At 32.1% G+C, this 15,333-nt stretch overlaps 1 protein-coding gene across 3 annotated transcripts in view; it reads left to right on the top strand.

Annotated features, from left to right (window-relative positions):
- Positions 1-14,417, top strand: part of LOC121371062 (neutral alpha-glucosidase AB-like) — a 55,652-nt gene extending 41,235 nt beyond the window's left edge. For all 3 annotated transcript variants that reach the window (XM_041496689.1, XM_041496688.1, XM_041496687.1), the window contains exons 14-23: positions 20-243; positions 3,680-3,776; positions 4,129-4,289; positions 4,899-5,148; positions 6,306-6,382; positions 6,848-6,922; positions 7,470-7,583; positions 8,846-8,955; positions 9,786-9,889; positions 10,738-14,417. In XM_041496689.1, the coding sequence (XP_041352623.1) occupies positions 20-243; positions 3,680-3,776; positions 4,129-4,289; positions 4,899-5,148; positions 6,306-6,382; positions 6,848-6,922; positions 7,470-7,583; positions 8,846-8,955; positions 9,786-9,889; positions 10,738-10,847 (1,322 nt within the window). In that variant the 3' untranslated portion in view covers positions 10,848-14,417. The remainder of the gene's footprint in view (positions 1-19; positions 244-3,679; positions 3,777-4,128; positions 4,290-4,898; positions 5,149-6,305; positions 6,383-6,847; positions 6,923-7,469; positions 7,584-8,845; positions 8,956-9,785; positions 9,890-10,737) is intronic.
- Positions 14,418-15,333: the final 916 nt, after the last annotated feature.

Here is a 15,333-nt window from a genome sequence, read left to right as displayed (position 1 = left end):
CTTCCTGTTGCTCTTCTAGGAACCTCAGCCTGGCCAGACTTCATCAACCCAGATGTCCAGCAGTGGTGGGCCAGCAAATTTGTTTATGATACTCAACCTGGGTCCACCCCTGACCTTTTTGTCTGGAATGACATGAACGAACCGTCCGTTTTTAACGGTCCGGAAGTTACATTTCTTAAAGATCTCATACATCATGGGGGCGTTGAGAATCGAGATGTTCATAATATCTATGGATTATATGTGGTAGGTATAAGTCTGTGTTTACCTTTCCATTATAGGCATGGCGAGTTGGCCGGATTTCTTAAACCCAGCTGTACGAAAATGGTGGGCCGATATGTTTGCTCTAGACGTACAGCCTGGTGCGAGTCTTGACCTGTGGGTTTGGAATGACATGAACGAACCTTCAGTGTTTCAGGGACCAGAAGTTACCTTTCCTAAAGACACTCTACATTATGGTGGCTGGGAAGACCGAGATGTTCATAATCTGTTTGGTCTCTACGTGGTATGGACATTATCATACTGCTTTTGCCCGTTTCATCCTGGAACGCTGAGCAAATAAATCTGCTTTGTTAAAGGTGTCCACCTTGTAATTGCCGCAGCTTACACTAATCTGTGATGCTATGTGGGCTGATTTATTTGTGTTGGAAATGGAGCCAAATATTCTTAAAATATCTTCATGTGCACTGTTAAAAATATTTAAAGTATTCATTACAGAGATTTTCCTCCCTCCGTCATCAGTATTAGCCTGTTATTTCCAAAACCTCCAGGACATTACATGACAACAATGCTCTTGCTGTTGTTTAAGACTGGTAACCTGGTTGACAGCAGTATAAGAAACGAGAGGTCTGTTGCCAGTAGTCTGCCATCAGAATGGGGTCTAGTACTTTGGTTTGATAAAACTACTTTATGTTGGGGCCCATGTTTTCGAAGCTATCTTAGCACTGCTATATCATAAAACCATAGTGACATCATAGCCTATGATGGCTTTACGATATAGTAGTGTGTCCTTTTAATTTGTAAGTGTCTTTTTTGTTGCACCCCTAGGTATTTGTGTGTTGCTTATTTGGTAAATTTGCTTTGTTTTATCCTGAATGCTTTCAAACCCTAATCTTTTGTTTCTTTCTTCTTTTTGGGGAAGTGGGGGGGGGGGGGCAAATATATTTTATGTTTTTGTTCAGTAGCACACTTTCCTAAATGTTTAGAGGGTACTTTGTATATGCATCTCAAATGTTGTGGATCAGCTCAGATCTAGATATTTTGTGGTGGATTTTTGTAGCACTAGCATTCATTAGGGTTTTTTCAATGTTACTTTTTAGTTAATGTTATCTGTTGGGTACCTTGTTTGTGTAATAGTTTTCAAGTAATATATTTAATTTTAATATGTTCTGTTCCTACCATTTAAGATTTTAATGATTTTTGTTTAATACGTGATTGTACGCTGTTATTACAAACAGTAAACACTATTCCTAAAGGGTTCCCCTTTAATTCTTGCTATTTGTTTCAGCTATTCTCAAACCATTTTTGATATTTACCTGTTTGAAGCTTGTTCCTTTAGACAACACACCACATTTCTTGTGTCGTTACTTGCTGTAGCAGCTTAATATAGTCCGGTTCCTCATAAAACAAAAATACTACAAAATTCTGATACGCCTTTTGAAATCTTTCTTTGATGATTACAAGTAGTGATATGATGCCACTTGTATAACAGCAACACATGAGGGTGGCTGACAGAAAGGTTTCATGGTCGACCTATGTTGATTTTTTACATGATACTTGTTAGTAGTCACATGACCCTTTCGATAATGTTGGATTTTTCACAGAATATATTCTGACATAGAAATTATGTTGAACTGCATGGAGTAATTAATGGTGGTTTGGCACCTTTACTTCCCAATAATTGTCTTTAACCGTGTTAAATTTATGTCCTGACACCATTATTTGACCTGTGTTGACTTGTATACTACTCTGGGCCTATTGAACTATGTCTGGCTTTGTATTCTTAATATAAACTGTCAAACATTCATTATCATTATTATTATTATTATTATACAGACCTGTCAACCTTTAGTCAAGAGAAAGCAGGAGGTGTGTGTTGAAAAAGCAGGAGATTTTTTAAATTCACACAATTTAACCCAAAATCGCAAGATTTAAAAAAAAAACATTATTACAATAAGTTATATGAATACTTTATAATGTCATATATACTTCCTAACCTTAGATCTTTGCATTTTTATTTTTTATTTTTTTTTAAGTTTAAATATTATGATTTAAAACATATTTAAAAAAAAAAAATTTTTTTATCCAAAAATGTTAAGAACATGAACAAGAAAAAATAAATTTAATTAGTACATTTACGGTATTACACTTACAGCGTTACAGGTTGCGTTACATTATCATTTGTGGTTAGTGTACCTAAGTACCAAAAACAAATTTATATAAATCTTATAAATTAATATTCAGTTTTTACTATAATGAGGAACGGTGGCGTGGTACTTATTTAAAATCATTATAATGATGCAATAAACATTGTATTTTCATTAATCGTAAGTAAAACCTCATTACGGACATCGTGTGAAATATACCGGAATTATACCCATTTCCGTGAGTAACTTTATGTCAATGTCAAACAACATTTTTTTAATTGTACAAAATAATTTCTTGAAGTGTATCCTTATAACCAACATTTTACCGCACAAACATACAAAATTAACTGACACAAGTATGTTTATACAGCTAATTGGTCTTTTCGTTGTCTTGCTGTGACATGTGATTTTAACATGCATCGTGTGTATCGCTGTCAACTCAGGAGTCTGGCAGTTCAGATTCATCATAGTTGCATTATGTAATCCAGTGGGAAGACATTTTACAATTCAGAGGTGTTATTAGAACTAAATTGGATAGTTTTGTTTTTTTATATGGCAACACTGAATGTCAATACACAGCCTGTTGAATTAGCGGCAACACGCTTCGTAGCCATTACGATGACAACAAACATTATAATAACACGTCATTTTATAAACTCCATGTGCTTTTTTAACAATATAAATAGGCTATCCCACAATTCTCACTTCGGCAAAGGTTAAACAGTCGGGACAATTTGGCCTGTTACATTCTCGGAAACTGAAAGTAGTCGACATTTTCCGAATGAGAAAAAAAAGGCAGAGTTACTTCCCTTCTGTTATTTTGACAAAAGAGGATTTTTTTTTATGCTTACAAAAATGTCATTTAACAGGAGAAACTGTCTCCCGCACAGGTGAAAGGATATTTTATCAAATACCGGGAGACTCCCACGGAATCCGGGAGGGTTGACAGGTCTGTTATTATACTGATAATTTATTCAATACAGATTACTGACATTAACATATGTTTATCTGTATTAGATAAAAAGTATGTGGGTCAATATTCTTTTTTCTTTTTTTTTACAGTAATTTTATTCAACTTGATTTACACTCACTACATACATACTATAATCTGATTTGCATTGAAAATGATATATTGAGTTTCAAAAACGAGAATAATTTTAATTACAGATTTGGAGTCATCTGAGACGAAATTGAATATTTTGACTGTTGCCGTTTTCTCTTGAAATTTTCAAAGAACATGAAGTATATAAATATTGTGTTATGGTAGTAGTCTGGGAGGTGGTCTACAATCATATTGGATTTGGTTTTCTTTACAGCAAAAGGCAACTGCTGATGGACTAGTGCTCAGATCGGGAGGCAGGGACAGACCCTTTGTGTTAACGAGAGCTTTCTTCGCTGGCTCACAGAAATATGGTAACAATGTATTTTATTGAACTGTTTTATCTGGGTTTTTAGTCACATGCAGGGATGAGAATCTGCAACATAATTTGTCTTGCACTTCAGTGAATCTTGTTTGAAGAAGGTGGTCAGGTCTGTTCTCAAATCTTAACGTGATCATCGGCACAAAATTACAAATATTCTTTAAACATCATTCATTTTTGTCATTTGTTTACCCTTTAAAATTTATTTGATAAAATAAATCGCAATATATATTCAATTAGAACAGATTAGAGTTCTATAGTCAGTGTAAAACCTCTAGATATTTAGTACTGGGGGAAAAAAGCTATTTCTCTTATTTAACTCCAGAATATATATATTTTTCCAGGTGCTGTGTGGACTGGTGACAACATGGGAGAGTGGTCACATCTGAAAATATCGATACCAATGATTCTGTCACTGAATATTGCAGGAATAACATTTTCAGGCGCAGATATTGGTGGCTTTTTTAAAAACCCAGATGCTGAGCTTCAGACTCGTTGGTATCAGGTTTGTAGATGATAGTTATGTAACAGTATCTCTTACTTAAGCAGTATATATCTTGAAGATGACATGAAATAATTTATGTCCATTGGAAGGGGAATGTTTGTTTTTGGGTAGTTTTTTTTTTATCTCCAGTTCAAAACTGCTTTTATTACTTTTATGCCTTGTCCACCAAATGGTTCAAGGTGAATGTAATTGGATTAGACGAGAGTGTTCCCATTATAAATAAATGTTTTTATCTCGCTGTCTGACTGACTGGCTGCATTAAAATGGGACAGTTAATGTCCTGTGTACCAACTTCAGTTTTTTTTTTATCGTATGTTTATGGAATTAATGTTTATGCAAACCCAAGAACCAGAAATATTTTTTAAAATTCAGTCAGTCTTTGTTATCTCTATGTTAAAGGGACTGAACAAAAATGTTTGAGACATTGATGGTTTTAGATATAAACATAATAGTTGTTGATGAACATAACAAACCACATGATGGTCCCTTAACCTTGAGATATTCTGGGTTTTGGAGATCACAGAGATTGAGACAATGACAACTGACAGTACTTGTATTACATTAAGCAAGTTGTAAATGCATTATGGCTTGACATTTCTTACATTTCAGGCTGGATCATTTTACCCATTTTTCCGTGCTCATGCACACTTGGATACAAAACGCAGAGAACCGTATCTCCTTCCAGAGGAAAACATGAAAATTGTCCGGGATGCCATCCGTGCCCGCTATTCACTCCTGCCATATTTATACACTCAGTTTTACTTAGCTGAAAAAGATGGACGGCCCATTATGCAGCCACTTTGGGTAGAATTTCCAGAGGAAACTGCCACCTTTGGCATTGATGATAATTTTCTCTTGGGTAAGTTGAAGAATTGGTGAAATGTATAATAATATTTTTATTTTTAACTTGTGTTCCATAATGGGTATACTTAAAGGGATGATTGGGCAAGACTTTTATACTGGTATGCATATTCAACGATATTTAATACATATTATTGCTTGTTATCAACATGTTTATTGGTATATTTAATTAATAAAACCGTACAGCTATTATATATAACGGGCACAACCATTTTGTTCCATCCCAATGAATCCGCCCTCTTGTGAGCCGGTGGTTACATAATACTTAACACGTCACATCAGGTATTAGTCTTCGAACTCAAGAAATCGACGAACATTTGCAGAATGATAAAACAGGCATGCTTCTCAGTGTTTTGCATTCATATCCATCCCAGTAATCTAGAAATTAGTATACATTATTTTCCTGTACAAAGTAAACCACCATTGTCAAAGAGGCTACAAAAACAATTCAAAATAACTGTCCATCCAAAATAACTGTCCATCGATGTATCATGTTTTGTCGATACAACAGCTGTATAATCAAATGATAACATGACTGTTTACTTAGTTCATTGGTCTATTCTTTTAGTTACCTCCACCTGGGCCTTCTATATACTGTCTTGTCTCCAGAAAAGTTTTAGATCTCCTATAATAAATTAATCAATTTTATGTAATTATGCTTAATGTAATGCTACCATTATCATATGTTTGTTTTTGAACGAACTAATAATTTTGAGCTGAAATCCATTAAAGGTTCTAGAATATTAATTAAAAAGCTGTACAAGTTGTACCAAGGCTTCTGGATTATGGTAGCCCTACTCCCATGACTAGTGATATTCAATGTTGGGCTAGTAAATGACTACTATTGCCATGCCCGATGGCTAGTGAAATTTTTTTTGTCAAATGTCTATTTTGTAAATATGAATATTTTGCCTCACCCCAAACCCCAATGTTAGTGTTTTTAAGCTCTATCTCCCTCTTCAGGTGACATATCTGATTATTACTATTATTTAGTAAAATTGTATTAATTTAAAGTAAAGTAGGGCTATTAAATTTTTCAAATCACCAGCCCTGTGTATATATTTTATTCTCATTGTTTGGTTAATAGCCAGACATTTTTTAAAAGTAACATGTAATTGTGTTGTATTTTCATCAATGGTGTGTTTATGATTTCAGGTCCAGCACTGTTGGTCCGTCCTGTAACCGAACAAGGTGCTACAACAGCAAACGTCTACTTCCCTGGATCAGATCAGGTACTTGGTAATCCTTGATCTTCTGCGTTGTTAATCAGCTTTAAATGGTGGAAGTTAATTTAACAAACTCTGTTCATGAAACTGTCCTCATTCACTTGTATTCCGAAAATTAATGTTTTTTTGAGTTGCTATAGGATTTTAGTGGATAAGTTTTCATAAGTTTGTTACCGAAAAAAGTAAATTGAATTTTGTGTCATTATATGTTGTGAAACTTTATTAAGAATGTAATCTTTTCATATATTGATTGATCCCTTATGTACAAATTGTCAAACCTGTTTATGAATACCACCTCCAGTCAGGGGTTAAAACATAAATCTGTTCGCAGAAGGGACGTATCAGAAGGCTTGTATGTGATTGTCTTTCACTGAGAGTTTTATTGTCAAATCTTCGGAGTTCAAGATGTCTTAAACACATGTATTTAACTGACATTATTTCTTAATCATTTTGAATACTGTTTATTTTCAGATTTGGTATGATGTACAGACTTATGCCCAGTTTTCTGGTGGACAAGAGAAGAATATAGACGCACCTCTTAATAAGGTTGGTATTATTACAGTTAATTATCGGTTAATTCTGGTTTTATTACCCAGTGAGATCAAAGAAAACAAGCCATTAATGTTTAATTAATATGCAGTGTAAAAACATTTGAAATAACCCAATTACCTTTAAATTGGATTTTGGTGGATTGGTTAAGACCAAAGTGTAAATTCACGATTGCTCAGATGATATTCCCGTTTGATCATTAAGTTTTAACTTTATAAACTAAACAATAGTCAGTACACTACCTGATTTATTATCTTTCTTCGTTTCTTTTCGTTTGGTGTAAACACTAAATATTGAATTTTGCTCAGCTATATCCTGTAGCTCAATCTGTTTACAATCTATTTTTAGCAAACATAATATGTTAATTTAATCAGCATATTAGTTTGGGTGTTATTTTAACATATTATTTTTTGGTCAGTGATAATTTTCACATTTTTCCTGCATCGATGAACATCTTATGAATGTTACGCTGTATATTGTACACTGTAAGGACTGATGTACAATCGAAAGTGATTTATCAGTAACAGTTGTGTTGCATTTACAGATTCCTGTTTATCAAAGAGGTGGTACTATTATTCCAAGAAAAATGAGAATAAGAAGATCAGCAACACTTTCATATCAAGATCCTTTTACTCTTATAGTGTGTTTAGATAAACAGGTATTGACTCTTATAGTTTGTTTAGATAAACAGGTATTTACTCTTATAGTTTGTTTAGATAAACAGGTATTTACATTTAGTTTGTTTAGATAAATAGGTATTTACATTTATAGTTTGTTTAGATAAACAGGTATTTACTCTTATAGTTTGTTTAGATAAACAGGTATTTACATTTATAGTTTGTTTAAACAGGTAGTTACACTTAGTGTGTTTAGATAAACAAGTATTTACTCTTATAGTGTGTTTAGATAAACAGGTATCTATACTTATAGTTTGTCTAGATAAACATGTATCTACACTTATAGTTTGTTTAGACAAACAGGTATTTACTCTGCTCTAATAAGGTCATACCCTTATGTGGTGGTGTGATTTTATTAGTTGTAAAGTAAACAAGAATAATGAGTATATACTTGAGTTGTTGGCTTAGCGTTTAACTAATAACACCAAATAGTTTATGAACATTAAAATATATTACATGACGAAGAATCGTCTTGGATTTATTGTCAGACCTAAAAATATGCATGTTTTGTAACTTGGTGTATGTGTGCGTGTGTGTGTGTGTCTGTGTGCCCCTTTTTTCAACTATGAAGCAAGTATAATTTTCTGCAATGAAGCAACACTATCTGGTTTAAAGGTTAACTTTGTGAAAAAGTAATGTTAAAACTAGACCACAAAATATTTTGCCACATTATAGTCAAATATCAGGAGATTACATTGTGTATGTTTTCGTTTCTAATTAAGGCTGTTCCAATTTTATATGAAAAAAGAAGTTAAAATCTTACATTAAATTGCTTTATGACTAAAGGGGGAAAGTACCATTGAGTTAATTATCCTTGAATAGTGACATAATTATTATGATTTTCCAATATCTGCAACTATGTAGTGATGTACAGAAAGTGACTAAGAATGATGTCATATATGGATAATATCATCCTCGTTTTCGAACAGAGTTTGGAACGTATTTAGTAAGACACTTTGCGGCACTTAAATGAAAGCAAAAGTAGGAATAGCACTTGTTTACCTGTTATTGAAAATGCAAAGTATACAGTAAAATATATTTTCACTGTATAGCTCATAGCTTATAGTCACACAATGCTCATAGCTAATAGTTCATAAGTTTATTATGAATTTAACCTTTAACATTGTTTTTAGATTTATTATATTGTTACAGGCAACTCGGTTGAACAGTTGAATATGCATAGAATATTGTATACACAACTGATGAAAAATAATTGTAGTAATTGTTTTTTGTTTTTTTGCAGGCTAAAGCTTTAGGACATTTATATGCTGATGACTACAGATCTTTCCAATATAAAAATAGAGAATATATTCATAGAGGATTAATTTTTGAAAACAATCAGTTAGAAAGCAAGTAAGTAATCCTTTGATTTCTCACTGAGATAACAGCTGACTTTTCCAGTCAGTATGTATAAATTTGTTGCTGCTAAAATCATGGGAATAAATGAGTTATGAAAGAAGTGCAGTCAAACCTTTAAGCTAGGAGTTAGAAAAATAAATTATGTATAATTTTGTGTTTGTCTTTATTCCATTTATGTATCTCATCTTGTTGAAGTCAAAAGGTGTGATATAAGTAATTTTTTTCTGATAGCGACAACTTTGTGTTTAGCTTCAATTTTTATTTTCATATTTAGGTCCATTTTTCATAAACAGTATGTCCTAGAATATTGAAACTTGGTTCGTAGTTCCGTCATTGATTTAAAAAAAAAAAAAAAATCTTAATGTTATATCACAAATTATTTATTTGTTCATGGAATCAAATCTATGGTAGGTGATGGTATTTAATTCCTTAGAATGCTTTGTTCTGTGTAATAAAAAATATCAGGTACATAACTGTCAGTGGTAGATGGTTGACAACGTACAGGTGTGTTATTAAACAAGCTATTCCTTTCCTCAAGATATTTAATTATTATAAGGAAAACAATATGTTTATTGACATGTCAAAACAGTTTAGCAAGTTGTTTTATATGTAGTTTTCAACTGAGAGGACAACACATACTCTTTGTTATGAATAAAAGTCTAATGGTTCCACCAAGAGTGATTGATTCTGTGACCCATCACACCTCGAGCAAGTGCTTTATTACTGAACTATGACATACCTCCTAGTTACAATGAGCACATTCAGTCTTATAATATCTATTGTATACATCTGTCATTGTAATAATTGTTTTTTTTATTTTACAGAAATTTTGATCGAAATAGTAAATACACAACAAAAGAATGGATAGAAAAAATTGTTATAGCTGGTTTCAAGAAAACACCAAATAAAATTTTTCTGAAAAAATCAGGTAAGATCTTTCAAGCTTTTTATTGTTGTGTACTCTTGTTTATGTATTCTCTTTTTAAAATGAAAATTATCCATATTTATATGGTGACTACACTAAACCTTAAAACATTACAACTCGCTGTTTATAAATTTTGTTGTCATTATAGAGTTCAGTTGATTTGTAGGTGATTTGCTATTGGGTTTTTCCACCTGATTTTACTGTTTAATAAAATATTGAGAATGTAAACTAACAGCTGGTACAGACTAGTCAATTTTAAGCCAACAACTGAATTGACGATTTATTGTATTCCCAAAACAGCTACATAATCATCAGGAAAATAATGAATTATCAGTTTACAGCACTTTCACTAATGGATATCACTGTTTTTATCGTAGGTTACACATATAATTAAAAAATAATATTTGGACTGTTTGTCAACTGACTAAAAGTTGGCTTACAGTCTGTGCCCCTCTCTGGACTATTGCTTTGTTAATCATACCAGATATTGAGTAGATATGATTACACTGAGTTTTGATGTAAAGGGTTCTATCAATTTTTACGTATACCAAATCAAAACTACAAATCCAGTATTGCATATTAAAGGACAAAGTATGTTATTGTATATTAGTATATTAAAGATAATACTAGCTAACTTTTTATATATACGGTTTTTATTAATTGTATCTAAATATTATAAACTATAATTGTACAGTGACCACTGAGTAAAGAAAGAAACAACAAAACCATGTATTATATTATTCATATATTTTTAAGGAGGGGAAACTGAGATTAGTTTATATAACCATTTGACCTTTTTTAAAATAAACCTCTGTATCAATTTTCTTGACTTTTTTTTCTTTTCTTTGCAGATGGCTCCACAATAGAACTGGGGCATTCTTTTAACAGTGAAAACAAAGTTCTTACAATTCGCAAACCGGATGTTAATATATCAGAAGATTGGAGAATTACTATTAATTAATGCACATTCAGTTTCATTAATATTATTTCGTCATTTCATACATAAAACTAATTTCGTTTGTATATTTGGTTTTCTTTTCTTTCTTGTCTAACAGAAAAAAACATCTATAAATTACTGTACAACCTTGCAAACGTAGATTATTTATAAAACATAAAATATATTTTTTTTACCCAATTTGTTTTTTGTGAGCTTTAAATGTGTTACTTTGGGTACTCTATTTCCTCGTGTTATGTGCAATGTTGTATGATGTGCATCCCCACTTTGTGTGCTGATTTGCACTATTTGTATTACGAGTGTATAAAATTAGTAGTGAACTCAAGATGTATCAGTTTATTCTCCAGCTATAAATCGATGAATGGTCTTATTGGCATCTGGATATTGTTGTGTGGCATCTGGATATTGAGTGAACACAACACCTTTCTGTGTAGGTCAGTTGAATAACATCTCTGTTTGCTTTTTATAGTACTAAATTATAAAAGACATTTAGCATCTATTTTTCTATTGATTTTCTCGTAATATAATTTTGATTTATTTGATATATTCACAAGAAATACAATTCACTAGTTATGCAAAAAAAGAAGACGATCTTGATTACTTTAAAGGCAGGTGAAGTCTTTGATCATGTGCAAATCTATTGAGAGGGACACTGATGATGATTGTTGCAATCTGGGTATTGGTTTGCTGTACAGAGACGACTGTAATTTATTTAGTTTCTTGTATCGGGGTATATGTGCTGAAATAGTTTTTTGTAATTTTGTCAGTTTGTGCTGAAGGTCTGTGTACGATTTTTGTCTTAGTGTTACGAAAGTAAAAATTTGAGATATAGTTATTACTTTTCCGATGGTGGAGTCAGTGTTAACTTTTGCTTTAAAGTTTTACATTTAGATCACTTTCTCACAAATGAAACTTAGTTTTTAGTTGTTCCTTTGGATGTTCATCAAAGTGCACCAAAAACGTTTATGGTAGTCAAGACATATAATTCTGGTGAATTCTTGTAGTGATTTATTTATTTACATACAAAATTTGTTTAAAAAAAAAAACCCAACAAACCCTGAACTAATTGTAATAAGTAGATAGAATATATTGCAGTTATCTTAACTACCTGTATGTCATTTCAAATATTGCTTGAACTAAAATATTTATTTACAGTAAATGGTTCAAGTGATTGTAGTCTAGTTAGTTTAAAAACAAAACACTTATTTTGTTGTCCATCTATCCGTTAGTAAGGTCACAAGAAGATGAAGAAAGAAAAAAACTTGTATTACCAAACCAGCTATTCCTACAAAGTATGAAGTTGACAATTGTTGGAAACTGCAATATTTAACGGAGTTGTGAGATCCTTTCTTTAAGCTGCTGTTTGCCAAATGTAAACTGAATTTGAAGTTGATAAAAAATATTTCATAATAGATTTGTCAAAAAGACAATAATTTTGTTTTGTTAAATGAGTTACTTATTTTCAAATGAGGATCACTAAATTGCTGTAATTGGTTTTAGTTTAAACCTCTGTGTTCAGATTTGATGAATTTGCTTATATTTTGATTGTTTTTTGTCATATGTATTGTTGTTTGCACCAGGGACTGGAGTATTACCAAAGTATTTCATGTGTGTCTCTCTCCATTCCCCCCCCCCCCCCCCAAATCCAAATAGATATTTCTGACAACAATAATTCTATTATTGTTAGTTTATTATTTATATAATGTCATTAACACTCCAAAAGCTTTTTGGGTTAACTTACATTGTACAGCCATTGGGTCTCATTAACACATTTTTCTAAATTATCTTTAATATGTTATGGGATACATATATTTCATGATTTGTTGTATTGGACAATTAGTGTTTTCTTCTGTAAACACCATTCAGAACTAACTCTCTTTGTGTGACCGATAATGGTGACATAAGAATTTTTTTACTGTGCAGATAAGCTTAAACTGCCATTGTTTTTTTTCTAATAATAGAGTATTAGTTGGGACTTTACATATTATTTATTCAGTTACCACATGTTGTCGAGACTAGAATTGTACCTTGTTACAAGCAAAAATTTAAAACTAGTTATTTGTAAGTTAGATGCCATTGGCCTACCTTTCATGTTTTTTAAAATAGTGTGTATTTGTGGGCATTATTACATTTAGTCATGTCTACTGTTTAATATTGTTTGAATTGCAAGTGCTAAGATCTACTTACTAGTAGTATTAAGAAGTGCTCTTTCAAATAACTCATGAAAATAGTGCTGTGGTTTACCAATATGAATCTTAAACACATGTCACATCTGTTGGTCCATGTTGATTTTTATTACTAATGTAAAGAATTTTTTGTTTATTCTAAATTCGGAATGCTAGTATCTTCTACCGTGTATCATGGTCTTGGGTGTATGGACTATTATGCTAGTTTATTTTAATGCACTAGACTGGAAGGTATGTGATAAATTTTTGTTATTATTATATTTTTTATAATATGTATTGCAGTACAGCGAGTATTGACAAGTGAAGTACATGTTTCCATTGTTACATCAAGTTATGTCTTGAATCTGGGAGGAACTGTAGCTGAATAAAGATTGTTAATAGTGAGTAGTGTTTTAAGAAGAATGATCGTTTATTAAATAGTTTTCCTTTCTACTTAACTTGACATCAAACAAAGGCATATTCCACTTCGGATATTAGTCTGGTTCAGGAGAAAGAAGGAAGTGTCAGTCACATGACTGGAGCAGGAAGTAGAGGACTCATTTGATGATTTTTAGCCATCCCATTGGCTGTTTGGATGTTTGGACCTACGGGAATGTGCCGAAAGAGAAAATATTTTTTAATCTTGTATGTTGTGATCCATGTCACAAAAGTGTGGAAAATGTTTTTTAAAGTGGACTTTAATTAATTAATTAGACATGGGTGCATAAATGTGTTTGATACATATTATATTTGCTATAAGATTAAAAATGTCAGAAGTATACTGCATGAATGCACAGACAAGATTTTTACTAATGGTTGCAAGGTACACAGCACATATGCTGATTTATGTTATAAATACTGAATGAGTGTATTTTATGTGATCATGCGACTAGGGTTAGAATTTTGTGGGAACTAGGTTTAATTTTCTGTGATGGAATTGAAATGTCAATTTGTACATTCGAGGAATCATGTACATAGTCTGAGGTGTTTTTTTTATCAGAATTGTGATTTGTAAAATGTATTTGACATCCAACCACAATTTGTCATCTAGCAAACATCTTCATTGTTGTATTGGTGATACTTGACATTTCAAGTTATTTTATACATGATGTTATTAAAGGATTGTTTTGTAAATGATTACATGGTGGGGAGGGGTGCAGTATGTATAATACCCATCATGTACAGATCAAAATTAAATTAACTGCTACCACCTACAAAATATATTTTAAAGCAGTACCACCATACATGACAACAAAATGCATCAACTGGTACTAATTTTAGTACACAACATATTTTTATATGCCCATCTATGGTGGGTCGTAATATGGTATGGCATTGTCCGTCCATCCATCAGTCTGTTAACTTTTTCTTGTCCGGACCATATCTTGCATACATGACCATCAAACCTCATATGTAGGAACAACTTGGGATGGTGGTGTACCACATACTATTACTAGGTCACTGTGACCTACTTTTCATGGTCTACTGCACATAACAGTAAATCCTTATCCAGACCATATCTTGCATACAGGACCATCAAACCTCACATGTAAGAACAACTTGGGATGGTGGTTGGTCCAAAACAAACAGTTCGTCCATCCCATTGCAAACATTTCACATAGTTAGACTTGAATCATACCCGTAACATATTCATTAATATAGATATGGTTTTCCATCAAACTCCTGATGGGCGTATCATGTACCTCACCAGTACTCTTGTTTAAAATATTACGGTAACGGGTAATATCCTAGAAAAACCAAATTTCTTAAGTTTTAAAAAAAATTCTTTTTGGCCTACAACATTTCTATTAAAGTTGTAAAATTTAATTGTAAGTATATAATAACTTGTGTGAGAATAAGAGTTTTCGGTCCCACATGAACTCCTACTATGATTAACTTGTGTGTGGTCATCTTTACTATTATGGAACCTCCAAAAAGGATTTTTATATCACTTATTAATCTTATTTAGTTATTGTTACTAGCCTGACTGAATTGTAGACTGAACTAGTTGTCACCAGGCAATAGAACCATTTGACTCGTGAAATCAAGGATATTGTCATCTTTGTTGCAGGTGCTTTTCTAAGACGGGAACATCTGATCAAATAATTATGGTTCTGTCTGACATTTATTAGCAGATTTTGAAATTATTCATGTCTAAAATAGTGGTTAAAAAAGTAAGACCTGTAAGTTTTAAAGTAACTTATATAGGCTTCTTTATTTTCTATCCAGTATTTAAGTGAAATGCATGTTACATTGTTATCTTACCTGTAAGATTATGACACATTTTCTGATCAATATCTTTTGTAAAATGTTTGTTATTGCTAAAA

The sequence above is a fragment of the Gigantopelta aegis genome, chromosome 4 (assembly GCF_016097555.1).
Source record: "Gigantopelta aegis isolate Gae_Host chromosome 4, Gae_host_genome, whole genome shotgun sequence".
Lineage (NCBI taxonomy): Eukaryota > Metazoa > Mollusca > Gastropoda > Neomphalida > Peltospiridae > Gigantopelta > Gigantopelta aegis.
This window is presented reverse-complemented; position numbering and strand designations above follow the sequence as displayed.